We start from the raw sequence: 27849 nt of genomic DNA, 5'->3' as shown, positions 1-27849 counted from the left end.
CTATTAGCAGACTGTGAGGAGGGAAGAGTTTGGCACTTCGCAAGCGAGGCTGGGCTTGTTTTCCCCAGCGGTGATGCCACTGGACTGAGAGCGGCGCGGCCGTGCAAGTTGGGGGGACGGAGTCCCCTCTCCCTTCTCCTTAACTGCCCCACAGACCTGGTCTAGCGCTTTCATCCTGGTGGCTCGTCGTTGCCGCCTGCTATATGAGAGCTAGTTCGAGGACAGGGGGACTCAGTGTCTGCTAAGGCTGCTTTTCTCCGCCCCCCCCTCTCCCCCCCTCCCCCCCCGGACTTTCCCACCACCGACGACTTGCAGCGCGCACCCCGGAGAGTTGTGTCGGCAGGCTCTGTGCTATGGCGAGGCTGCGGAGAAGCAAACTAGCCGCTGGATTTCTATTACTTTTCCAGTGCCTGAGCGAGCGCTGCCAGCTCGCCGGAGGGGAGGCGCCGAGGCAGAGCCGCGGTAAGCGAGGCCGGTACCTGCCGGGCGGGGCCGGCCCGGGTCAGCGCGGCCAACAGAACCGGGAGAGGGCCGGGGTGCGGGTCGGAGGTCGAGCCACTTTCCCGTAGTACCGGCGTGGTGCGGGCTCCGGCTGCAGCTTGTGGGCCGCGTACCCGGGGAGGGCAAACGGCGTTTGGGGGGCTGGCTCCCCTTGCTCCCGGGGGAGGCCCGGGATACCTGCGGTCCCGGCTTCTCCGGAAAGAGTACTCCGTTACTTTATTTTTTGTTTTAATGAGAATTTGGGACTTTCCTCCTTTAATAACTCTGCTCATTATCACCGGGAGCCGGTGTCGTTCTCCTTCGCAGCCCCTTCGCAGGGTCCCCAGCGCCTCCTTCCCAGCCACGTACGAGACTGCTCCTGAAGGCGAGGGTCTCCCCTCAAGAGCTGGGAAGGGAGGGAAGGGAACACCGGCGCCCCCGGGGGCCTGAGGCAGCCCCAGCAGCCTCCCCCTCCCGCCTGCGGCGGGGCCCCGCTGCGCTCCCAGCATCGAGCCGTGGAAGGGGAGGCAAAGTTTCCCTGCAGATCCTGCTTGGGAGAGCTAGCGGGCACTCTCCTCCCCCGCGGAAGTCAATCGCTTCCAGTCTTCCTTGGAAACCAGGCTTGGAGGGAAGGAGAAAGAGAATGGCAGAAGCCCCACGGGACCGTAGTACCTGTTTATTGAGAGCGAGAGGCTGGCTCTGTGGACTGAGTTTGTGATAGTATGAGGATACTGTCTGAGACACCTGTTATTAGGGCACGGCACCCGACACCTGTAGTGCTTTCTCTCGGGCCACTGTTTCCCACAACGTGGGGTTCCCTTTTGATCACTAAAGCCTTCTGTATCCTGCATTCTTGTGCTGTGGAGGGGAAAGCTGCTAAAGGAAAGCTTAGCTACTTTGCGGATGAGTATTTAAGGAACAAGTGAGGAAAGTCGTGGGTTTTGTGTGTCAGGGGACCTTGCTACTGCAGCAGTTCTAGCTTACAGAATCATTCAAAAGCGGTGCTTTTATGTTCGAAATACCAACCAGATTACTATCAGATGAAACAAGTCCACTTGCTTTCCTGGTGCAACAGAGCTGCCCCTTCTTCCTTTATTAAAGGTTGGATACAATTGTGAAGAGTCTTGTGGTCACAGCGTAACTGACCCGAACAAGAGAGACTGGGGAGTTTTTTGAAATGTCCAGTGAGATGATGTACCAGACAGAGCTGGGATTTTCCTGGGCAGGGGCCTACTGCTGGGTTTGGGAATTACTAAATGACAAGGTAGCTCAGCAGGTTGCTGGGGCTCACTTGTCACTTGGGGCCAGAGGGAAGAAACAGAAGGAGACTTTCCATGTACTGCTTCATGTTGCTGCTTTCAGGGCTGTAGGTAAGAAATGTGTTTGTTAGTTATAAGGAAAAGTAAGTCATGGTGGTGAGATTAGAAAATGAAATTTATTTCTTTGTATAGCCATGGACTGAGCTGACAAAGTTTATTAATCTTCCAGCCATTGTACTCAGAAAAGATTGTTAGTGCTGACTAAATTAAATGTGATATGTCAGTGGGCAAATAATCTCTGCACACCGCTGTTTTAGGCTATGAAGTTTTAGTAGTCATGAGTGTCTGCACTAGGAGGTGCTAAACAGAGGATAGACTGACAGCTTGTTTATCTGTAAATCATTTATTAATGTCTTGCTCCTCCCTGAGTGTGATGTGAAGTATCAAGGAGTTTATAAGCAGGCAAACATTATTTTGATATTTAATGCATTCTGAAGAAAATATACAAAAATATTCTTTGCTTCAAGTGGTCAGATGGACAATCTGATGTCAAGTTTTGATAGGTAGCTGTTTGTAACTTCTCTCTTGGTTCAAAAGTCTGTAATATGACAGCAACAATTAAATGTCATTAACATAATCAGAGTTGTATTTAACATAATTCCTTTTTTCTTTTTTTTTTTTAAATCCCGTTCTTTGGAAAGAATGCAGTGAGGAACTGTGATCAGTAAGTAGAGGATAATTATGTAAATTCAACTTCGGGTCCTGTGAGTCAAGATAAAAAGTGCTGTTTCAAAGTTTTACTGTATTTAACATTACTGCGTACCTTTTGATCAGCTCAGAACCTTTGAAGAATTAAAGTGAAAAAATAAATCTTTGAAGTTGCTGCAGATTCTTAAAGGGAGGCTGTTCTGACATATTCTTCGAATACTCAGTTACAAAATGCCTGATTGAAACTGAATGAAGTAATAGTATCAAGAAATGGAAACGTTTAGTAGGCCGGGGCAGAGCTGGAGCCAGGAGAGGATTTCCGAGGATGCTACCAAAGGGAGATGCCCTGATTCCAGCAGAGATGGGAAAAACCAAATGCAAACGCGGTTTTTCGCCAGCTCCTCACAGTTATGCTGCCGGGTGCAGCCATGTGGGATCAGTTGCAGCCAGATCACGTCCGAGGCGTGCGGGAGCCTGCCTGGCTGCCCCTGGGTGTTGGTAAACCCCACGTTTGAGTGCCCGAGGTGCGAGCCGGGCGGCGGCGCTGCTGTTCCCGGCTGTGGGCCCCGCGCCGGGCGGCTCTTCCCGGGAGGGCGCTTTCCGCCCTCCGCCGCGCTGCGCTCAGTGTCCGTGCTGCTGCTAAAAATGCTGTAAATCGAGGTTGAAGGTTCTTGAACCATACGGTTTGTGTATATGCGTGTTTTACACTAACCCATGTATGACGTGATTTGATTGAACACATGGTCTTCTGAAAGCTCGCGCAATTAAGGCTCCAGTTGTTTTAAGTGAGGACTTGCTGTTGAAGTGTTTCCAAAAGAAGCTTTGGAAATGTTACATTCTTTTGCAAACACCATCAGTCAGAATTAGGAGGCCGTTATTTCAAGTTTTCTTCTGTCAAAGCATATTCCAGAATCTTGCCTGGTATTTCTATTCACTGGACTGCTGCTTTCTCCAGATATCAGCATTCAGAGAGGGGCAGAATTATTTTTGTGGGATAAACTACTATTAGGGAGTGTTTATCTAGCATTTATCTACTGATGAAATAGTTTAAATAATAAAAAAAAAAAGCCCCACATCCAAACCCAAACTTTTGTCATTACACAGTAGGATCTTTAGCTGTTATCTTAGAAGTAGCTAATGAAATATGATATTAGACAACGTGTATTTTATTTTTGGCATTCAAAATGACTATTTTTTTTCCTGTACATGATATATGCAAAATAGAGACAAGTAGGTTTGAGAATCCCAGTGACATTTGAGAGTAAATCCTACTTATATGTATATCATACGTATGCACTAAGAATTCCTTCTAAAGTCATATTTGTTCATCCATCCTGTTTCTTCCTTTTATTGTTTGTGGGGTGTTGTCATTGTCATTCATTCCCTCTGAAAGGGTGGTTTTGAGATACTGCTAATAAATAGTGGGTAAACTGACTATGATGAGGTTGACTTAGATATTCAGTGTCATAGTTATTTCCACAAATTTAGAGTATGATCAATACTCACAGTTTACCGAAGTTTTTAAAATCTGTTGGGTAAGACTGTTTTTGTTTGGCTGTAAATATCTCTTGAGAGTTTACATCCTCATGCAGCTGTGCTCAAAACATGCAAACACTTGGTTTGGATGGTAGGTTTTGTTTGACACTTGGAGTTGATGATAAATATCAGGAAAGCTAGTTCTCTACACTGTAAACAAATGTAGAAAAGGAGGAAAAGGTCTTTACAGTTTGAAAAGTTCTTTTGTTCTGGACAACAATTTAGTAGCAATGCATAAAGGCCATTTAGAGCAAAATGCTGGGGCAACATTTACTGCCTTGATGAATACCAGATTCCTCTAAATAAATTTTGTAGTTCAAGAGGTTTGTGTCTTTTTGAGGAAAAGTCTCTTGAGACCATGAAGGACCTAGATGAGGAAATTCATAATGCCAAGTGATGAGAGATGCTCACTGAGGAAAACAGTTGCAGACCTATGGTGAGTTAGCATTTTCATTAAGGAATTTCTGGCACTTGTTTGGTGGAGCAGTGCTGGAGGTCCCTGTGTCTTCACAGACCTCAGGAGATGGAGGTTTTGGACCTAAGCTTGTGTTTTCTGCAGGACTATTTTGCAGCAGTGCCCAGAAAGTTGCTTTTCTTGGAATTGCACTAGACAACTATTGCACAAGAAACATGTTCAGTTCAATCCTACTGGTCTTCTCCACAAAGCATCATTTGACTTTGGTTTTGATAAAGGCACTGTGGTGTCATTGGACTGTCTGAAGTACTGAGCAGTTTTGCCTTTAAAGTGCTGGCAAAAAGAAAGCTCTGTAGCAGTCCCAGGTTCAAAACTTACTGAGACCACAGTTTCTCAGTCTCAGAACACAGATGGGGTAACTGGTATGTTCCTGGTGTGGTTCATGCTTCCTAAGGAAAGTGAATGCCAGTGCAATTTAAGAAGGCAGTAGTTAAGGTAAATGTGTTCTGGGGGCCCTCTACAGAGTGAATGAAGGGTAATTTGACAGGAACATTTCTCATGCAGTACAAGGAAATGTTGCAGTCTTGCCAGCAATGCGAAATTATATCTAACCATTAGGCTTGATGAGAGCTGAACTAGGAGCTTACTGCACTGCAGTTGGCAGATGTCATATTTACTAAACTGGAGAATTGCATAATCACAGCAGGAATTGAAACAACCCAGGAGATTACTTTCCATGGAGAAGTATGTAGAGAAGCCATGCTAGTGCACGTGAGTTTTGTTTTTGTTTGTGGCTTCTGACAAATGAGCATAACATATTGCCCTGAGGTAATGTTTGTGAGAGCTGGGTACTGTGCCTCATCATGGAACACTTCCTCTGCTTCCTCCTCTTTTCTTTTGCCTCATCCAACTCATAAACATAGCCTCAATTAGCACTCCTTGCTGTCAACATTGAGCAATCACTGGTGTTAAGTGTCCTTGTAAATTCTGGATTTGAAAGAGCTTATGTAATATTTTCAGTTCCCTAGACCAAAGCAGCATGTAGGAGTGTGTTTTCAAGTTGTATTTGGCTCAACTTTTTTCTCTTCTAAAATGGGCAAATGGATCAGGTTCTTAGGCCAGATCCAGGGTCAAGCTTGACACCTGAGTTGAACATGCAGTTTCAAAAGTAGCAAACAGCTTGATGGAATGATACATCAAGAGAAATGTAAGCATTAGTATGAAGAGAGATACAAGTCAGAACATCACAAGCATGATGCATCTGCTGTACTCAACAATAGTAAGATCCCAGCAGGAATATTCCTTTTCACTTTAAGAAGTATGTAGACTAATTGAGGGGTATCACATGAAGAAAACAAACAAAACACAAATGAAAGAACACTGCTAGAGAGAATAACAGAGATTACATGGTAAGGATCTTCAAGTGTGTAAAAGGCTTCCACAAATTAAAAGGAATTAACTTGTTCTCAACAACAAGTAATGACTTAAATTGCAGCAACAGTCTTCTAAATGTTTAGGTGAGGGTAGTAGAGTATCAATGAGTAGTCTTTATTGCTTCAGATAAACGTATCTGAAATGTCACTATCCAGAAAGGCAGCTGCTGTTCCTGCCTTGGAGCAAATGCTGGTCAGTGTGACCTTTCAAGGTCTTACCCCTATATCTTGAATCATTCTGTGTGAGTAGCTTCAAGTACACAAGGGTTCACCTTGAACTCCACAGCTAGATAAAATACAAGCATGAATTCAAGTGCTCTCTTGGCTTGAGGCCTCTGTGTCTCATTTGTCAATGATGTATGTGTCTTTAATGTGATTTTAGTATCCACTTTCTGTGGCTGCAGACAAGGTAAAGACATTTAAAATACTGCTTTAGAGTTCTTATGCAATAAGGCTTCTAAAATAAGATTTGGTTTTTACTTGGTTTAGAACTTTTAATGTGAACACTATCTGGGTTCCAATTATAACAGATAATTTGGCGGGGTTTTTTTTGTTTTGCTTTTTCTTTCAAGATGTTCTCATGGTGACTTTTTTGGACTTTGGGCAAGCACCACTTATCCCATTTTGTTGTGTGAAAAATCCTTGACTTGAGTAGGGAGAATTCCACAAATGGAATATGTAAAACCTTCATTTAACCTGTCTCTGGTAGTGTTTCAGATATATGTTGTTTCACAGTTCATGATAGGAACTCCAGTCCTTTTCTTTATACATGTAATCAAACTGTATCAAAGGGCTGCTTATGTTAGGGGGATGTAAAAGTTTCCAGCACAGCTTTCCTTGGCTGCTATAGTTAGTAGGGCAAATTCTGTTGGAAGCTTCACCTGCATTTAGTAGCAGAACATGGTGCAGTGGTTTTTCCAGTATAAGCACTTTGAATAATTTTTTTTTTTCTGTTCAAGCATTATGTTTTGGGTCTGTTTTATTTTTCTTTCTTTTGTTTGCTTGGGTTTTTTTTTCCCTTTGGTCATACTGTAAATTTTGCAATTACTAAATGGCAACACTGTATCTGGGCTGAATAATTGCAGCTTTTCTTTTCACAGGAGTTACTAGGCTGATTGTAAAAGGCAAGTATCATCCTTTGTACCTTCAGCAATTTCTGAAGGGTGAAGTGTTAAAGATAGGGGAGTTCATCACTATGCAGATTCTTCTTTTATGAGTCACCAGTTGAACTAAAAATCCATTGGACAATGCTAGGCCTCCACAGAGAATTGGTAGCCAGCATCAGTCTCTATTACTACAGTTGCTCCATGGTATTCTTCAGCTGCATGTTTCTGGTTTTCTGTGTGGGTGTTTGTGATTCTCCTTTTGAATTTGCAACCCAGACGTATTTGCAATTTGACTTCAGTCACTCTGGGATATCAACCCAAGGCCCTCTGTTAGGAATCCTTTTGTGGCAGGACAGGTTGCAGAGTTCCAGGGCTCTTCTCTTACAGCCTTCATTTCCTCATTGCCTGTACTCCCTGCATTTGGAGGCTGGTTCCTTCTCACTTGCACTGTTTCAGTGGTTCATGTGGCCATGGTCTAGGTCAAATGGGTAAGACCTATCTCTCCCTCCTCACTGGCAGAGCATGAGCTACTGCTGAACCCATGACACCTGCATTCGTTCGTCAATTTGATTTTAAAAAATACAAGGAGAGAGAAAATACTGTATTTTGGAAGAGGTAGAGGAGGGGAAAATATAATTATGAGGAGAACAAAAGTAGTGTTTTTAAACCTCTGAGCATCATAAATCCTCTTAACACAAAAACTCTGGAAAAGTGGAATTGTAGAGTTGTAGAATCACAGAATGGTTTGGATTGGAAAGGACCTTAAGGTCATTTAGTTCCAATCCCTCTGCCAATGGCAGGGGTGCCCCACATTAGGCCATGTTTTCCAAGGCTCTGTTCAGCCTAGCCTGGAACCCTACCAGGGATGGAGCATTTACCACATCTCTGGGCAACCTGTCCCAGTGCCTCAGCACCCTCACAGTAAAGAACTTCTTTCTTATATCTAACCTGAATTTCCCTGTTGAAGTTTATACCCATTACCCCTTGTCCTGTCACTACAGTCCCTGATGAATACCTGACTTCTGTTTAATACTTCCAGGTACTGTATAGGTTTAGTAAAAAATTTCAAAGAAACAACCAGTTGAAACTGGAAAGCTATGTCAAAATTGACATGCTCTTGCCAAATATTTCAACTGGGAAGTGTCAATACAGGTAATTTGGAGTTTCTTATTTTGATGGTGATAAAATGTCTCATTTCAAATATTTTAGAATAAAATTATTGTATTAGGATATATAAGCATAATTGAAAACACTTTGTTTTGGAGTTGGTGTGTGTGTATATATACATAATTTTCATTTCGGATCCTGCAGCAAACATTGACTATTTGCTCTTAATCTGAACAAGATACAAATTTTGACTTAGGTTGGAAAATTAATTTTCTAGTCATCTCTAAGACTTACTATTGTTGACAATTTGGCTACGTACTCTAAGCTTCATAAGAACAGATGTTTTTATCTGGTAGAAACCTTACTTTTATTAATTACAGTAAAGGGGGAATAGCTGAAGACAGTAGTCTTGATCATCCAGTTAGGTTTTTTTTTCTACTTTATAGCATATTTCTTATTCAGGTTCCTTCTTGATTAATATGATATTCATGAGGTGACTAAATTAAAAGAAATCACGTTTTCCAGACTGCAGCTGCTATAAAGATAATAGATTTATGGTTTATTTTCAGTAAAGGCATTTATGGACCAGAAGCTTAGCATTTGGTATATTGCAGAAACCTGACCTCAATATCAACACAATCTATCACTGGCTCGTATTTAAATATATGCATATACATATACATATATATATATATATATATACACAAACATTTTTATATGTAAACACACACACACAAAGTTGTAGTCTCAAGACAAAGAAAACTTTGTTGGGGTGAATCTTCTTCACTTCATAGGGTGAATCACCATTATAGATTATCATCAGTTCTGGTTTTCAATTACTTTTTATTACATGTGTTATTTAAAAAAACCCAACACAATAGTTTTATGAATAAATTGTATATAATGCAGCACTTTTTGGCTTTTAGTGCAAATTATGCAAGACTTCCTAATTGAAATATATAATTGTACACTGTGGAATTACACAGGTTTTCATGTTTGCATTCAACTACAGAAGACTGAAGGGGTCTTTCCCCTACTAAATATCAAGCTACACAAAACCATAATTGCTTCCAATATTGCTAATATTAATGTATTTCCCTTCTCAAACCTTCTCATTTCACTTCCAATACTGCAAGCTGTTGGAGGCATTTTCATCTTTCTAATGCACAAGTGACAAAATATTAATAATAGTGGTTAGTTGTGCTAACAATTTCTTTCCTAGAACCCACGTAGCTAGAAAGGACTACTTAGGTCATCAAGTCTTTACCTTGGATGAGAAACGTTTGTGTCATGGATATCAGTTCCACATGTTCCCATGCACCGCAGGCCATCGGTAATGCTCTTTTCCCCAGCACTTCTAGCACATGGTAAAATGGCAGCATCCCCAAGTATAATGTGTCACAGAAGATAATGAGGGCATTTGCCAACAGTTTAGATTTCTACAATAGCAAAGAAGTTTGAATTTTAGTTTGATTTGTTTGAAAGCTTGTCTTTCTGGTTTTGCTTAGCCTGTTTTTCTGGGGTTTGGGTTTTTTCTTTTGTTGTTGGTTTTTTGGTTGTTTTGTTGTTTGTTTTTTTTGACTAATATACTTTGCTTTTTTATCCCCTGTTTTGTCTTATGCATGATTACATTTACTGCAGAGTTGGCAATATTGGTTTTGTTTCAATTCTGAGTAATTTTCTAGAATAGCATAAATTACTTGCAAAATGGCTCTCCTTAGAACAAACAGTTTGAATTGAGAAAAGGAAATACCATTATCTTTTGTCAGCTGCTCCAGCTAGTCATATATACATCCTACAGTGTGGTCCAGTGTTTAAAAGGAGGCAGGTTTATAATCTCTCAGTTGAGCTGCTGGAAGATTGGCAGTTCTGCTATACAAGGGTCAGACTTTGTACTTGTGGGTTTTGTTTGAGTTTTGTGTGTGTTGTTTTGTTTGAGTCTTTGGTTTTGTTTTTCTTTCTTTATGTTTTGGGTTTTTTTTTGTTTGTTTTTTTTGTTTGTTTTTTTTCTCCTGGATGTGAATTTCAGCTCTTTGGATTAATGTAAATCTTGGACAGAAGAGGAAAATTTTTCACATTGGAATAATCTCCCCATGGAAGTGATGGATTCCCTAACACTGGACACTTTCAAGATTCAGCTGGACAAGGTGCTGGGATGTCTAGTCTAGGTCATGCTTTGCCTAGAAAGGTTAGACTGGATCATCCTTGGGGACTCTTCCAACCTGATATTCTAGGATTCTATAATCCTTTAACAGTGTGTCACAACTTTTGATTCCCATCACTTGTCAGTAGTTAATTTGTATACTCTACTTCTCTGTTGCTGTTTGCAGGCCATACTTGTCTTGCAGCTTTCTCAGTTATTCCTGTAATCATTATAGCTATGCACTGTATATTCATTAGTATTATTATTATTCTTGGAAGACCTCATAGAAGTAAGGAAATATCCTAATTTTCCAAATACGAAGGTGTTTTTGAAAAAGTGATTACCTTGCCAAAGTTAAAAATGTAACGTGTCTTAGACTGTATGAGTTGTTTTTTTAATGCAATAGCCCAGTTATCTTTTCAGTTTCCCCTTGCTTCACCAAGGACAGGGCTGTAATTTCTCTCTGAATTCTCATCCCTGAATTCTCTAATCTAACCTTTTAAATCCCAGTCCAACTTCTGATCAAATAACCTGTATCTGTCAGGGGAAAAAAATCATGATTAGAGTTGGCTAAGGGCTCTGATTAATGTAGAGACAAGGCTTAATTTGGGACTGCTGTAGATTTTGTAGTTTCTGATGCTCCTCTCCTTGCTTAGGCTTGCAGCAGGAGAGGGATGTGTGTCTCAGCTGTTTATATGGCCTATTCCAAACTGCCACATTTTATAGTCTAATGTAATAAGTTTATTTTCTAAACACAAGTATGCCTGAAAGATAGACAAACATTGGGTCAGATTTCTGCTGGTTGGCACTTTGACAATTGGAAGGATTATGTCCAAATCTTTTTGATTTTGCTATTGAATTCTTGGAGAGAAGAGAATGATGATGTTTCACAAACTGTAAAATTGTTTTTCCTGTAATTAAACTCTGAGAATGACGATCCAGATTCAGTAATTAGTAGTCAGAAGGAAGACTTCCAAACCAGTTTCCAGTACTCCTGACTTGAATTCTTTGACTGTTTAAAAGTGTATCTTCCTCAGAAAATGAGCATTGCAAGATGTAGAATATTGTTAATTTACTGCACAAACATGATAGCAGCCTTTACTGGGAGTGTAACTTCTTGAATTTTTAAGAAGAAAGATTACTGACAAATGCTGTATAACACATTTATACAGAGTCCACATACAATGCTATGCCTCTGATGCTATAAATCATGCTGAAGTTTCCTGCAGAGTAAGTATCTGGCTGAAAACAGAGCTGATAGATCTCCTAATACAATCAGTGCTTTTCAGCATCTGCTGTTTTATCAGCAGTGATGGTTTTCGTTCGTTCTGCAGAAATAGTGATAACTTCAAAAAACTGGATTTAAAAACCTGTTATTCTTAGCTTGCGAAGTACGCGAGTGCCATCCCCTCCCCCCACATAATTTAAAGAAATTTAAATTATCTTTTGTAGATTAATAATTGGAATAATAATTGGAGAGAAACAAACAAAGCAGCAACAACAAAACCAACAGAAAAACCAAAACCAGACTTTATGCTTTGGAATATTTGGGGTTGCATCTTTAGGCTCAAGTTACGGAAATCTGTTATTTAGAACTGTGCTTAAATGTTTGCTTAACAGTAGTAATGCATGCAGGTTGTGTCCTACAGATGAGCGGGCTGAAAAAGATGTAGATGTTTCAGATTTTTTTCTGATCTTGGGCTTTGGAATGTAGTTGGTCCAGAAGTCCCAGGCTATTTGCAACAGCAGCAATGAATTTTGCAGCATTATTGCAGATCCTGAAGACATTTCTGGAGAGAAGGATCTTTCAGCTTGCAGAAAAGACTGACTACCACCTTCCTGTATTGTTGTAGTGGACAACAGCAGAGGACTAGAAAGATTCATCTATCCTCTGACACATACATTTTGCATTCCCCTATAAGAACTAGGCATTGAGATTTTCCTTATTTATTCATTTATTTTTTTTCCTTATGATGTACAAGACAGATTTAGGAGATGCACGAGCTAAATATTCACTTTGATTTTATGATCTGTCTCCAAGGGGCTGAAATGTGGCCTGAGCTTGAGAAGCAATAAGCACACACAGCTCACATCAAATTTAAGTGTAAACACTTACCACATGCTACTTCTTGAATGCAAATTTATGGTTTATCGTTCTACTCTTTACACAAACAAAATTGCTTTTAGCTTCAAGGGTTGACCCAGGGATGTTTACAAATCACTTTTTTTTTCCAGGCAGGAATACATAGTAATCTAAAGGTGAGGCCTTCAGGATAGGAATTTACATCTACCTTTATCTGTAGAAGTTTGCTGTAGTTAATGTAGGCTGCAAAAAAACCCACAATTTAGCTTTAGCCTTGACCCTCCTGTGCCTGTATGTGAATTTCATTATTTTATCCTTCTGCAGTTCTGTGGCACAGCTTAGCAGGGGTGTGTCCCAGGCCAGAAATTTTAAACCTCTGTGGCCAGGGAGATTGTCCAGCGTTTGGTTATGTCTTGCACCTACACAATCATGTTTTATTGATAATCATAAATACATTACAGCTTTAGCTTAATCTCTCTAATTATTTGGGAGTCTCTGGTGCAGTTGTAGAGCCAGCCAGCTGGCCCTCTTTTCCCAATAATCTATTGTTTAGCTATCTAGGGAAATTTTTTTCAACTTTTAGGTATAATTCAAATCCATTTTGGGGTTTTCCATAAAGTAGAAGGCAAAGAGAGGAGAGATATAAATTCATTCCAGAAAGAAAAATAGTTGCTGCCCTTGCAAGTCTCAGTTTGGCACAGCACTTGAAAATGCAACTGAAGTGTGTACTTGAAGAGAAGTGCATATATAAAGTCTTCCCCCAACTGACTTGTGCTAGAACACACTGGTAGGTGTTACTACAATGTTTATAGGGCCTTTTCTATCTAAAATTTAGTTTACAAAGAAAGGTTAAATTCTGCCCTCACATACTTCAACACAGCCACAGTTTACTCCTGTAAGAGCAGTTTGGGTTGATTGGAAAAAAAGTCTTTAGCCCACAAGCCTTCCCTGTAATTCTGTACTGTGCTCAACAGCCCTTAGTGTATGTGAAATATTGCAGTATGGGATCTTTGGTCACAGTGCAGCCAGAGACCACTTTCCCATGGGTGGTAAGCATGGCTTATATGCTCCTAAGAAGAGTATGAGTAAGAGTGATTGTTAACTCTGTACTGAAAATGTGGTACATTTCCCAATGCTTTTATTATACTCCTTAAAGGTATTTGGGATATGGAGACTGTAAGGTTCTGAGTGCTGTTGCATTGCTGATATTTATCTTTGTATTACCTACTTATTATTTGTGATAATGTAATTTACTTAATTGTAAGGGTAAAGGAAGTGCATTGGCTTCCAGAGTGCTTGAGGCTCTTGAAATGGGAAAAATAGGAGCAAGCAGAGAAGAATCCACGGGTTGACTGTGAGAGCTATCAGAACATTTGCTGAGCAGGAATAAAAGGCCTGATTCAGTTCACTCTATACATTTCAGCAGCAGTATTAATTCTGCAGGGCTATTCAGCCTGGGAGTCTAAAGGAAAGTGATCAAAGCATCTATATGGATTAGAAAAATCAGGTTACTTTGAGGACAAATATTCTGCTCCTTTAATTTAAATCTATAGGAAGCCAGAGAGCGGAAATAGGAAAAGACATATTCAGAAGCTCAGTAGGGAGGTTGTGGCCTTTTAGGGGAAAATGCTTCATTTTCTATTCTAATTCAGCTTCTTTTCAGTCTTTAAAAAAAAGTAAAAATTATTTTAAAAATCCCCAAAAGCTAAAACAAAAATTTTGTCTGATTCTGTACTGAAAATCAGAGAGGAGGTACTGTCTATTTCACGTTTTAAGGAATGTCAGGAACTTCTTAATTATATAGCACATGTAAACTGGAAAAGAAAGGTTCGCAACCTGTATCTCCCTGCCAGGTGACTGCTCTTATCAATGGCTGCCTTGTAAAAAATATCTGAAGAATGAAAAGACTTTTTGTCCAGGTCTGTGCTGGACTATGCTTCTAGGCATTCAGGAGCAATGCTTCCTTTTTTATTCCTGAACACCTGCTTTTAGCAAGCCATTGCAGGATGAGGGAGGTCAGACCAGGAAGGTAGAGTGGGACCTTTCTGATCCGTAGCACTTCAAAAATCCAGTTGCTTATACACTTCTAAGAACATGCTTTTCTGAGGGGGAGGGAAGGAAGAAAAAGAAATGATAAGAACAGGCTGAGTTCATTTGGTGCTATGGTAATTTTCTGAATATTTACAGCTGTACTGTGGCAATAGTGGTTTAACTTGTAACTTGACAGAGTATCCTCTGGCCATCATTGTGGCACTGCAAATCACAGCGCTAAGCACTAAGGTATAACCCCATATAATGGCTTCATTATAAATGAGATGTTGAACATAAATGTATTCTGCTCTCACTGCACATCCCTCAGCAATTGTGGACTGTATTTCTCTAACTTGTTAACTGACATGGTGGATCATTCATCTTTGTTTGCCAAGGCAAATTGCCTCAGTCTTCATCGTTCCTAGGAATCCTAAAGCATATTTCTGGTTCAGAGGTGCCCATCCCCCTCAACTTGCTCTTTTTATCAGTAAAAAGGCATCTTTGCTCTTACTCGCTTAGGGATTTTGATATCCACCTGCCAAGGTATTAGTAGGAAGTTCATTGAATGATAGCTATTTCTGCTGTTTATATTTATCCAGCCAAATGGCACCTGAAGAATAATAGGCATCGTTCTACAAACACACCAAGGAATCCCATGTGCATTTCATGATTTAAAAACATGTCATGTGCTTTTTTTTCCTTCCCATCCCTCTTGATATTTATGCTGTAATATATTTTACTTGGTATTTGTGGATTTAGAATGGATGGCTTTGAATTTTGAAATAACTGTTTACAAGCTTTTCTATAGGTTTCATCATCACCATACATTAAAATACTTTGTAAAGACTAATGGATTTAGCCACAAAACTGCCATGTTTAATAACTGCTATTATTTATTTTCATTTTACCAATGGAGCACTGGAGTATTGAATGACTTGCCAAGATCACACAAAGCAAATTTGGTGTAGGTACATGAGAAAAAATGTCACAGTTCTAGTCAAAGTTTTCATGTTTAACTTTCAGAGCAGAAAGTGTATACTTCATAATGATGGAACTACAGACTTAAGATGTAAAGTTCCTAATTTAGTTACAAATTGTATTGTTTGCTATTTTAGATTTTAAAAAGCCTCCCTGCAATTCTGTTGTCCTTTTTTTTAATTGTTTTTACTTTTTAATTTTTCCTTCAATGCAATGAGAAGAAGTAGAGGTGGAAGTTACATGAAGCCAAAGGAACAGGCAGATCTCTGCACTGTCTTGGAGAAAAGGCTTGTCAGGGAAGTGGAGGCCTAGGAGGGTCTAAGCTTACATGGAGCATCTCTTACATCTGTGTGAGGGAGATAACGAAGGCCCTAGAAATCTCCTTAGAAGAGGACAAATCTGGAGAAATGCCATAGCCCAAGAATAGTTATATTACTAAGACACTTTTCCAAAGGCTTCTTTCAGATGCATTTCAGTTAGAGCATGAGTTCCTCTGCCCCAGTGTGCAAGGACAAAAGAAAAAGTGTGTGACTCCCTAACATTTCTTCTTGCTTACACATAAAATATATCTGGACTTCCCCTGAATTACACTACATATTCACAGGTAGCAAAAATAGTGACTTGATAGTGTGACTGAGCTTGGCTTTGGGACCTACCAGAAGGAACAGGTAGTCTAAAATTTAACATCTGGTGCCAGAAGAACCACATATTCTTTAGGATGTGGTGCCCAGCACAACGTTTTGCATTCTTTCCTTCATTTGAAGGTTGTTGTATAATGTGTAGCCTAGAAATAAATATATAAATCATTCATCTGCTCAATTTACCTTGAAAAATATATGCCACGTTAGAGTTGTTCCCAAAGAAGTGATGACCAAGAAAAGGCAGCTAAATGTGCAATATATGCAGCTGAACATTTAATCTAATTTATAGGCTTTTTGCAATGTAAAATTAAAGACCTGTATGATTTAAGGTCGGCTGTGAATTAAATGCATCAGCTGGACGTTTATCTCTTCCCTAAAGAACAATTAGCTGGTTTGGAGATTTAATTAAGTCATCAAGTAGAATTATTGCTTCAATTCTGAGAGATATACAATTGTCCGAATATTTAGAGCAGATTTATAGGAAAAACATATTAAAAGTTTTTTAATCCTTTGCTTAATAACTTCCATGAAACATGTACTCCATTAGGCTTGGAATATCTGGCTTTACAATGACCAGAATACATTTGTAAGCCTCTTACCAAAACTGAAAATACAAGAATTTAGCTAATAAGATAAAACTAATTTACACTTATACCATGTAGTTCTGTGACTGTTACTGTGGAGTTTCTTAAGTGCTTCATTTTGGGCATTTAGCAGTGTCATCAGTGAGAGCTAAATGATCTAAATCTCCTTAAGTACTTCCAGGTAATGCAGTATACAAGACTATATTTTGCATTTAGTTTGGGCAAGTTTGTTTTCTATTCACTTTTAATAATACCAAGTAATGTTGAGGTTTTGCAGCTTTGTAAGTCTTTCACTTGAGGGCAAATTGAATTCCAGCCATATAGTCCTTGGAATCAAAATAAATAGAAAAGTTAATAGTCTCGGGGCAGGATGACTTCTGATCAGTAGTCCCAGACACTCACAGGGCATTTGAATATGTGTTTCTGGAGGAACTTTCCCCATCAATTCCTGAAGAATACACCTCTGCAGCTCTCACTGGCCTGGAGGAAGCTGTTGCTCTGGGGAACATTGAGCTGTATGTACAAAAGGCTGCCAGGTCTTATGATCCTTGTTGTCTTTGTTTCCTGCTGCTAAATATTATTTAAGGAAAAATAAAATATTGCAACTCTTTAAGAAGGATGTAAAATAAATCAGGAGTATTTAGAAGGAACTGTGGGCACAGTGTGGATTTATGTGTTGATAATATTTATGAGCCCATTTTGAGTCGTGCCCAGTTACAAGCCATTTTGTCATCAGTGTGTAACCTCTTATATAAACGTACAGATAGGAGGGGTGTGTGTAAGTATATATATATATATGCTTGTGTGTATGTACAGACATATTTAAATAAAAGGCCCCATATCAGTTATGCAGCAAATTGCCTATGTTTTTATTCTTTATTTTCCCATTTATATACTGGTTCTCACAGTCTCTATAATAAGAATGCTATTTCAAGCACTTGGTGTATTTACTTCCCAAAAGTACTATTCTTTTACTGTTCTAGGAGTCTGTTCCACTCCATTTATTGATACAATGTGGTGTATTCAGAAAAACAAACCCCTCTTTATCCTAGCTTAATTACTGTTTCCAGTATTTTAGATTCTTCTTTTATTTGTACTCAGTACAAAATAAATGTGATAGATCAATAGAAGATTGTAAAGAGTATGTTAATCATCTTTTCTTGAAGTTTGCTTTTGCTTTTTAACTTTTCACTTCTGTTACTACATTGTACTATTTCTAACAGTACTTCGTAGTGCATTCAAATAGAGTGACTACATGAGTATACCAAAGTTCTTCTAATCACCTTTTTTTTGCTAGTCCTTATAGAAGCAAATTTTTGTGTTGATGATCATTGCATACCTACTTACAGATGTTAGTCTAAATTTGCTTTTCTTACTCTGGCAAAAATCCCAGTGCCTTCGGTAATAATTTGCCTGTAAAGGTTTATAGCAGTTCCTGGTGGAGCTGCCCCGGTCCAGCTGCTCACAGTGGCAGTCTGAAGCACAAGAGGAAGAAGGCAATGCGAGGATCAGGGAGTTCAGGAGGAAAAAGGCTCCATAGTGTGATCCAGTCAACTGACATGTGACATGGCTCTTGGGAAGGAGGTGACTATTTCTCCCTGAGTCTTATGGCTGTGGCATAAAAACGCAAGGCCTTCAAAATTTATTAGATTTGGGAGCTAAAACTCTCGTTGAAACAAAAGCCGAGTCATGTGGTATCAATACTGTAGTAGGTATTTACTGCTTCAACACACTATGGGTTGCAGGATCAAGTTTCAAGGGAGAAAATCCCCTACTTGCTTATATGTTTAATTGGTTTCTTTGTAGCAGGTGGATACTTTTTATGTTTGGCATGAGTTATATGTTTAGCTTATAAAAGCAAATAGCAAGAATAAGTCTAAATTAAAACAAGTTTGAGTTTACTGCTCCTAAAATACTGTTCTCTTGTTTGGGGAAGCAGGAACTGAAGAGACTGGGAACGCCTAATGACTTTTCATAAATAGACCGCATTGGCAGATATGCCTATGTAATTTCCTGCTCTTGAGAGTTTTATGACCCCTTCAGCTCTGAATCTGTGTCTTTTACTGCAGTCCTCCATCTGCTGAAGGAAATGAATCTTGCAAGAAACAGTTGTAAGTAGCGAAGCAGCATTGTTGCTCTCCCTTAGCAAACTATTACCAACTTCCTCGGGATTCTTCATTAGGACACCTGAAGTGATATAATTTTTGAAGAGGGTTTAATTATAGGTCTAGTGAAATGTGAGTGAAGAAGGAACTCAGCAGGCCCAGAGGTGTTGAAGCAAATCATACAAAGCAGTTTGTTGGAAGAGGAGACCTTCTAAACATAGATACTCAAAAAGATCCAACTTATCCAACAGCTTTAGCAAAGAAATTCCCTGCCCTCTTCACCCCGTAAGGATAATGCAAATCAAAAGCATTCTAAACTGAATATCAGTCCAGGCTCAATTTGTATTTTAACAGGGGGGGCATTGTTTGTCTTACAGATGGTTTTGTAAGACTTCACTAAATCAGGAAAATGTATTCAACAAAAAAGAAAAACAAATAAACAAAAGCTTTCACCTTTTCACCCTTTAATTTTCATTGTTTCTCTAGGAAAAATATCTATTTTTTATTTGGCAGTACGTGACATTTTGTCATGTATCTCATTTTTCAGAATGAGAAAAACAGAGATGCAGACAATTATACTTTTAGGCTTTAGAGCAGGTTTTGAGACAATAATTTTAAAACTTCAGTTACGTTCTGACAATGATTTACCATAGTTGTTTTTGGGGTTTTTGTGTGTGTGTGTGTGTGTTTTTTTTTTTTAATTTTAAGATTTAGGTGGTTGAATTTGTGAGAAAGAAAAGATTACTATTTTAATCCCTACTGATAAGGGTTTGTGGTAGGTCTTATTTTATTTTTCTTCCCAAAGACATTTGGTGTGGTATCACACATACAGTTGTTCAGTTAGGGAAAATGGTTACTAACTGAAGAATTGTAATGAGCATGGCAAGACTCTGTCAAAGTAGGAGCAGCTTCCCTCTGAGCAAATAGAAATGTTCATAAATTGGCTTTGGGACTGGTCTTTTAGTATCTCCATAATAAATTTTCTCATAAAATTTGGGAGCATGCCAGTAAAATCTGCTCCTGTACTGATGACTCCTTTTAATTTGTGTCAGAGAGGAGTAGAAAATCATATAAAGATAATTAGGAGATGGTGGAGTGTGAAAAGACATGAAATTACACAAAGTTAAAATTCACACATTTGGTGACTGATAGCCAAAATTTCTGCTTCTAAGCTGAAAAAAAAACCTTATCATCTGCCTCCTTACTGCAGAAAGACTGGGCCTTAAAAATCTGTGACAAATGTGGAAAAAGCAAATGTGCTGCTAAAAGATATGAGAATTGTTTTTTTCAGCAGTGAGAAGGAAGTATACTGGTATAACCGAGGATAAAATATTGCATAAAATTCTGATTTTTTTTTTTTGTGATAAAAATGCATTCAAATTGCAACATGTGCAGAGGAAGCCTGTTTGGGATGAAAAGGGACAATTTATTCTCTGTGAAGTGGGATAAATTTCTTTAGTCTCACAAAATAAAGTCTGGAAGAAGATGTAATAGCTTTCTATAGATACAGTTAGGGAGAGAAAAGCAAAGAGGAGGTATTTGAGGCAAAGAGCAAACAGTTTTACATTGGCTATGAATAAATTTATGTTGTAAATAAAAACAACAGCAACCAATAAAACAGTGAGTGTCCTGAATGTACTTCTCTTTCAAAGTGAAAGAGCTCACTTAAGAGTGCATACCTAAAATTTATGAAATATTATATCATGGATGCATGTGGCTGTAGGGTGCTGGAGTCCTAACTCCAGTATAACCACTGCATAACTTAAACTACTCTTTCCAGGTCCTGTTGTGCAATACTGTGGAGAAAAGTGTTTTGTCCATCTTGGGAGGTTATGAATGAGGCCTCCAAAGTTATTTAGTCAATCTTCTACAGATAAATAACTGCAACGGAAGGTTGTTGCCCCAAGCCTGTGGCTGGATGTGTAAAAGAACAGGCACCTTCACAGGCTGTACACTTTTCCTGACATGTTCTGGACTTGCAGTTCCCTTTCAGCCATGATCTGAAAAGACATTTAAACCATGTGTGCTGGACTCAAAAATGAATGCCACAGCTTCTGATGCCTGGAGAGCACCCCAGCAAGGCTTTGTCCAGGAGTCTTGGCTTGCAGTGTCACCAGCAGTGCTGTCTCTGGGCATGGGTTGTATCATAACCTTGCTGTTTCTGAGCCAGCAGTCCCAACATGAGTGATTTCTTAGCATCACAGTTGTGTACCTAACCAGCTGGTTTCTGCACAGCCTTTATGGCATAGCTGTTTAACTATAGATGTCATTTCAGGATTTTCTGTAATGATACTGTTGTGATAAATACTTGCATGACCCCTCTGCACTCCTCTTCAATCTGTCCAGACCTTGCAGCATGGTTTTAAATATCAAGATGATGGCCAGTCACGGGGTTTTAAAACCACTGTGCCCCCTGTGTAATGGAAGATTGAAAATGAAGCTCCGTAGCATTGTGTTTGAGTCCTTCAGACATTCCCCTGAAGGGATGCAGTCATGTCACACATGTCAGTTAACCTATTGCTTAATCCTGTAAATAAGTTTTACTCAAGTACTGTGTTTAGATTGTGTTGGCTCCTGAAGGTGAAGTAATTTCAGTTGTGTGACTAGTGCATGTCTCATTACTAAGTTGGTGTGATAACAATAAGTAAAATTTCATCATTATGTATTAAGCTTTTAACTAGCAAAAGTAATTTAAAGCTAATCCAGAAATTTAGCATAATTAAGAAAAATCTAGGGATATTAAATAAACAAAGGAGGGGAATGTGTGTGTGTGTCTCAGCACCCACTCAATGACAGGAAAAGGGGAAGCAGCCTTTGAAAGGACAAATGAGAATTGCTTTAGCAATTAGTTTCTATGGAAAACATAGAGTATCCTACCTCCTTACTCTGTGCCATTCCTCTTTTCTGAAACGTTGTTTAGGAAAAAGAAACCAGAAAGGCTCAAAATAAGGTTCAGTAGCAAAGATAATATTGAAAAATTGGTAGAACTGGTGGACAGAAGAGCTGTTTCAGAAAGACCAAACAAATGTAGCTCCAAAAGCATGCTGGTGTGGTAAGCTTCAAAAGTAACACTGTTGTTGGACGTGCTGATAGTATGTTCTCTTGCTTTTGTTTCTTGGAACTTGTTTCAGTCTTGCAAATCTGTTTACCCGGGACAAAGAGCACTAAACCACTCTTCTGTTGGCCAACATCTCCGTGTCTTTCTTCAGAGTATTCAAGGGGTAACAGAGCTGTACAGTCTAGTTTAAAATATTGGAATACAGATTTAGGAATATCTGTGTGTCAGAAGCGCCTACTCAGCATCAAATTAATCTCAAAAGCTCTGTGGTAGACAGCTAAGTAACAGAGAAAGTATCACTTCCTAGGGTTCCTTAGGAGTTTTCAATTTTGATGTATTGTTAAGGCCTGAGCATACATGTATTTTAAAAGATATCTTACTTAAAGACTTCGGGTATTGAAAACTGCAACAAATCGTTTTATCCTACAGTTGTAGGATAGTCACCAAACCAGTTTTCAGGAAATCCTAACTGAAAATCATTTTCTGTGCCTGGTCTCCAGCAGTTTTGAGAGCAGTTTGAAGGTGGTGGCAATTTTTATATATTTGAAAGATTTCTATAGTAAGGAAGCCTCCACCCTGGGGAGTGAAATCACAACTTTGTTGTTTTGGCTTCAGGATGCAAGCAAGCTGGTATTTATCTTGCCTGTGCTTTTCCATACAGAAATAAAGACCTATGTCCAAAGACTTTAGCAAGAAAGGGAAAGATGGCTAAAGGAGCTTTATACCCTGCCCCATCAACACCAATTACACACATTTTTTTATCATTCAAAGGGAAGCTCTAGGAGCACCTCTGCCTGCATAACTCTCAGAAAAGGCATAAGTTGCAGCAATTGTTGAAATAAAATTGTGATTTAAGAACTTATTTTTAGTAATACCTGTTTTCATTTTTTTCCCCTGTATATAAATATATGTGTCAGGTAGTGGGAATACCTGAGAACCCAAACTTCCATTCCAGATTAGTTTGGTATTCAATTCTTTTTTCTTGCTTCTGACTCAGTTGTCTTATTTGGTTTGCTGAAGCACTGACTAGATGTACAGTATCATATCCCATGTCATTATTAACATTCAGGCACTGATTATAGGGCATCACTTGTTGAAAAAAAACCACCACAGTAATAAGGACATGAATGGAGCAGCCAAATTGTCTCTGTCTGGAAACCTTCTCTTTACGAAGAGCAAGTACTGCAGTGTTTTGCCTGACACTAGTTTACCATATTCTTCAAAGCAATTTTTATCACTGTAATTGGAGAAAATAGGAATGTGGAATTTTAGATTTTCCTTGGTGATATTAGAATATGTCTTTTCTACTCCAGTGTATAGACTGAACGAGCAATATACTCATGTTGGTACAGTGTTCAGGCTTTTTTAATACTGGTGATAACAGGCTTACACCCCTGCCTTCATGAACCAAGCTTCACCATGTAACTGACTCCAAAATTAAGTGCCATCAGTCTCAAGAAACCATGGGATTTGTTAAGAAATAACAATATTGGCTTTTCCTTTTGTTTATTTCTTTTATAATTTTTGAGTTGTCCAGACTGTTCATATCTCTGCGCACTTGTTAGGCCATAAATAAGACTGTGCCAGCTTGCATTACCATACCCTAGGCTGGTAATCCTTTCTCGAAGGCTTCCTTGCTGGTAATGCACCTTGCTGCAGAGAGAGATGTTTTTGCATCCCTTTATGATGTATGGTATGCATTCTGTCTACCTTGGGACTGAAGATTGACTAAATTCTCTTTTAGGCAAAAATTGCATCAGTCTGTGTGGCTGCAGGACTTGGACAGTGGAGTTTTTACACATTTTTAGGCATTTAATGAGTGCACTGGCTATATGTAGCACTAAGTAGCAAATGGTGCAAACAGATCTCTGTCCCTGCTGTCCTCTGACCCTAACTTCAGAGCAGCAGTGACAAAGTTCATTTGGTGCTATGGGAACTTTGAAGGCAAACAATAAGGTTAGCATGCCATTATCAGCTAACACCTGGAATAGGAACACAGAATGGGGTCTACTCCTCTAATAGTTTAATTTGAGAGCTGGTGTATGGCTGGGCAGAACAGATTTCATTTCAATACTGACCCTGGGAAGAAAAGCATTCTGTTTTCTTCTCTCTCTGATCCTACGGCATTGTAGGATTTATGAATTGATTTTTTAATTCAGTAAGACCTTTTTTTCCCCATCCCTATAACTTGTATTAAAATACTTCTTAGTGAAGCAGTTGTTATGTGTGAATTGTCAGACAGTGATCTGCTTTGTGATTCTGGTTTCCATTTAAATCTCCATCAGTTTAAAGCCAGTGACTGTGGCTGTTCACATGGCACTACTATGACATCTGGGACATTTATACACATCATGTCCCTCTTATCCAATGTTTCCTTTAGGAAACCTGCTTGAGTGTGATTTTGCAAACAGTGATTAAGTTCTGAAAACTGAAGATATCTCAAAGCTATATAAAACACTGCTGAGGTATGTGAGGATTCTGGACAGTCCCTTCAAGGGGGAATTAGGATTTCTTTAAATCCATTTTTTTTTTTCAGGTATATGTTTATATAGTGAAGCTGAATTTGCACGTGTGCATGTGCAAGTGCTCACACATAGTTTTCCCTAAAGATTGTACCTTTTATTTTCTTCCCCTTTCTTTATTTACGTCTCGCTCACTGTAACCTTTATGTCACTGCACTGTATCTTCTTGTCTGATGGATTTCCTTTTTGGTAACCTGGGGATAAGTGTTCAAGAAAATCATTGCTGTGATTCTAAGGCTTCAATTATCTCCTGGGGCTCTGCTTTTGGAAGCATACTTTCACAGTTTCTGACTTCACGAGAAGCTTCTGATTGAATAATAGCCTTGAATTCCATTAGGAACCATGTGTTTTTTTTCTGAGCATAGTGTGGAGAAGGTGGCTATTTTCCCATAAGGAACCTGTTTAATTTTCTTGCGGTCTATCTCTACATTACACATGTGCTGCTCTTGTTGTCATTCATTAATTTTCATTTTGAGATGCTTGTTCAGTCACTATTTCCTGCCAAGCCCTGAAGAATGTACTTTTATATGTTTTTTCCCAACTACTCTTTTTGTGAATTAATTATAAATTGAATCATTTGCTATCTGCTTGTGTGTGTTCCAAGCAAATGATAGTTGGATGTGCACTTGATTGCATCAGTTATTATTTTATGTATTTCAATTTCTGGAGTAATCTTAGTTTGACAAGTGCTGTCCATTCTTCTGAATGCCAATGACTACATGCTCAAAGAGAAATTACAGAGAAAACATTCACTGCAGCTGACTGTGCTATGTAACAATGCATTTAAGGACCAGTTTGACTTTTTCCTTTAGCATCCAGCTATACCAGAGTTTTACCTGGTTTTACCTGTTGAAATGACTCTATATAAATAATGAAGATTATTTCCCTGATACAGATTAGGGAAATTGGTGCATCTAATTTCTGCAATGCCTTAGTTGTTTGGTAACTGTGATCAAACTATAGCTACTTTTGTAGGAAATATTTTTCATTTTTGTTTTGAAGAGTCTTTAGTGCTGATGGATGACAGTGAAATATGAGAAGCAGAAACTCGTCTGGTTACAAAACAATCTGAGCTGTGGTACAGTGAACCATGATGGCTCTCTAGCGTGTCAGGTTGCCATGTGGGATTTGCCTATCTACACGTTTGTTCTGTCACTGGCCTCTTTGCTAAGGCTCCCAACAAAAAGAATAACTGGGCGTACAGAGGGTGGTTTTGGCTCATCTCTTCAGAGATAATTAAGCAAGTTTAAGCAATTACATAGAAGTTCATCAAGAGAGACTTAGTGTTGAGCACTTTGGTTCCAGTCCAGCGTTACCTTCAAACGTGTACTCAGTTGTCAAGATCTTGGGTAATACCATTGAAATACCTGTGGGAATCTTTGGCTGGAACAGAATACACTTGGCATCCTTTAGCCTGGCACTGTAGAGAACTACTTGTCTAGCTAGAAATTGCTCATCACAGGTCCAGAAAACAGGACTGTGATTGCCAGCTCTTCTTGTGTCCTTTGGGTCTCTGAATAGTTACTGGACAGTAATGATATTTTATATCTGATGACCCAGAAGTTAAAGGTTATGTCACCATTACTAAACCATCTCTCTAGCAGGGAAGGATTGAGTGCTCACTGGTGTGTGCTGATTATCTTTTGGGGTCAGTGGCTGGTAAGTTCTTTCACATCCATTGAAGTGTTGGCAGCTCAGGCTCTTTTATATAAAACAGTGTTGTGCCTCTCCTAAAAATGAACAAATGGGAAGCTATTGATTTCACAGCCTGTTCACTCTACTGAGCCTGATGGTGGATGAACAGAAGGAATGCACTAGGTAAACTTAATCCAAGGTCTCAGTAAGCATTTCACATAGCCTAGTGAACAGCAGATATCATGCTCTGCCCAGTCTGGACATGGTGTGTTGTTTATTTATGCACTGTAGGTGCTAAAGCTGTGGCATCTTGTCACTCTTGTACAGATTACTTTCCTTGTAAAGCTGAACTTTATTATGTTTTAATTATCTTGTGCCATGCTGCTGGGATTTCTCTCTTCTCAATCTTGAGTCATGGAATAGCAGTAGAGTCTGAACTCTATTTTTTGGTATGTCTGCTGCAGCCTGGAAAAGAACCTTTATTGTTGTTGCACATAAGTAAAGGAGGGAATATTTTGAGGCTCTGCATTATCATGGAGGTAAAAAGAAGATGCTGTATTCTGCAGCCAATCCTTTTGGCATAAGTATACTCATTCTCTGAAATGTGATAATTATTTAAAGTTTTGAATTCAAACTTTTATGGAAAAAAAACCCAACATGTCTAATGATAATAGACCTTTTTGCATGGCACCCAGAGGAAGCACTGCTTCATTTCTCGGGTCTGATTGTTCATAGATGTCTTCCATGTTGAAGAAAAGAAGGGATGGATAAGTATTAGTTGAAAGTGTCAGTATATGTCTGCAAATTACAGCTCAAGTACTTTGTGATTACGAAGGCCAAGTCAGGTGCTGCAGTGTGAGACAACAGTAGGTGCTCTGTGGTTTGGTTTTTATAAAGATTAACAAAGGAATGGTCCCTGTGCTTACCTGGGAAAGTGGTTAGAAAAATTACACATAGTTCTGAGGAACTGCAGCTGCATTGTATCTGTTTACTGTTGTTTTTCCTTTTAAATAGGTTTAATTAATGGTTTTATTATTTTCTTTTAGGGCTTGGTCATGCACCATAAAAGTAACTGGGCTTTTTTCCAGTGACTTGAATGTGACCTGCTCTACAATTAGCTTTAAATTAGCAGCTAACATAAAGCAGTGAAACCACCACTGGAGACTGAAGTTGTTGTGCTGCCTCCAAGAGAGATGTTAAGGAATTCCTAAGAGGTTTTGTTGAGGGGTGATTTATAAGCTCACAAATCAGCCACCTTACTCTTCCATCTTTCAAAGTGCAAGTGGATGTTGAAATAGATCCAGATAATACAGATAACATTTTACAAACTCACCTATGTGGAAGCATATTCCCATGTTTACTTACAAGTAGGCTAACTCCATTCGGAGTGATTGTATCATCTGAAAGTATAAACTACTAAATAACTTTCGTCAGAGATTCTACAGCTGAAGCCCCTTTCAAGACCTGAGATATAAAATGAAATGATTATGGGCATAGTGTACCGTTTTGCCTCTATAATTTCCCAAGTAAAATTCAAGTCACCTTGCAGTAGCCAGGGCAGCAGAAAAATCTGTTGCTATTGCTGCAAAGGCAAATTTCACCACTATTTGACATTTAGTTTGAAGTATGGAAAACAGAATGGGCAAATATGTTATTTGACATGACTTCAGAAACAATTTTGCCATCTATTCTTACTATCATAACTCTATTTAATCTCATCTCTATGACAGCTTTTTTAGGGAAAAGACCCAGTAAACTTTTCAGCCGTCTATCTTTATGGCTATGGGTGCTCATTTTAGCCATTGTAATTCTTTGGGCACTACTGAATTTGCAGTAAAAAAGATTGGAAAAGTTTACCAGGCCTCCTAGATCCCTGGATGCAGTAATTATGGACAAGAAATGATGAACTTGGGGTGCAAGCAGATCAAATATCTGTTTTTTCTTCTATGTTATTCCCATTCATCTTAATGATCAGAATGGGATAACAAGTGATGTTATTGTGTGATATTCTAGCGCTTTCTGGAA

General features: G+C 39.1%; 1 protein-coding gene across 1 annotated transcript in view; it reads left to right on the top strand.

Moving 5' to 3' along the window:
- The first annotated feature begins 283 nt into the window (after positions 1 to 283).
- PLXDC2 (plexin domain containing 2) overlaps positions 284 to 27849 on the top strand; it is a 259751-nt gene continuing 232185 nt past the window's right edge. Inside the window, exon 1 of the mRNA XM_005152966.4 lies at positions 284 to 462. Coding sequence (XP_005153023.1) covers positions 354 to 462 — 109 coding nt within the window. The 5' untranslated portion in view covers positions 284 to 353. The remainder of the gene's footprint in view (positions 463 to 27849) is intronic.

The sequence above is a fragment of the Melopsittacus undulatus genome, chromosome 1 (genome assembly GCF_012275295.1).
Source record: "Melopsittacus undulatus isolate bMelUnd1 chromosome 1, bMelUnd1.mat.Z, whole genome shotgun sequence".
In the NCBI taxonomy this organism is placed as follows: domain Eukaryota; kingdom Metazoa; phylum Chordata; class Aves; order Psittaciformes; family Psittaculidae; genus Melopsittacus; species Melopsittacus undulatus.
This window is presented reverse-complemented; position numbering and strand designations above follow the sequence as displayed.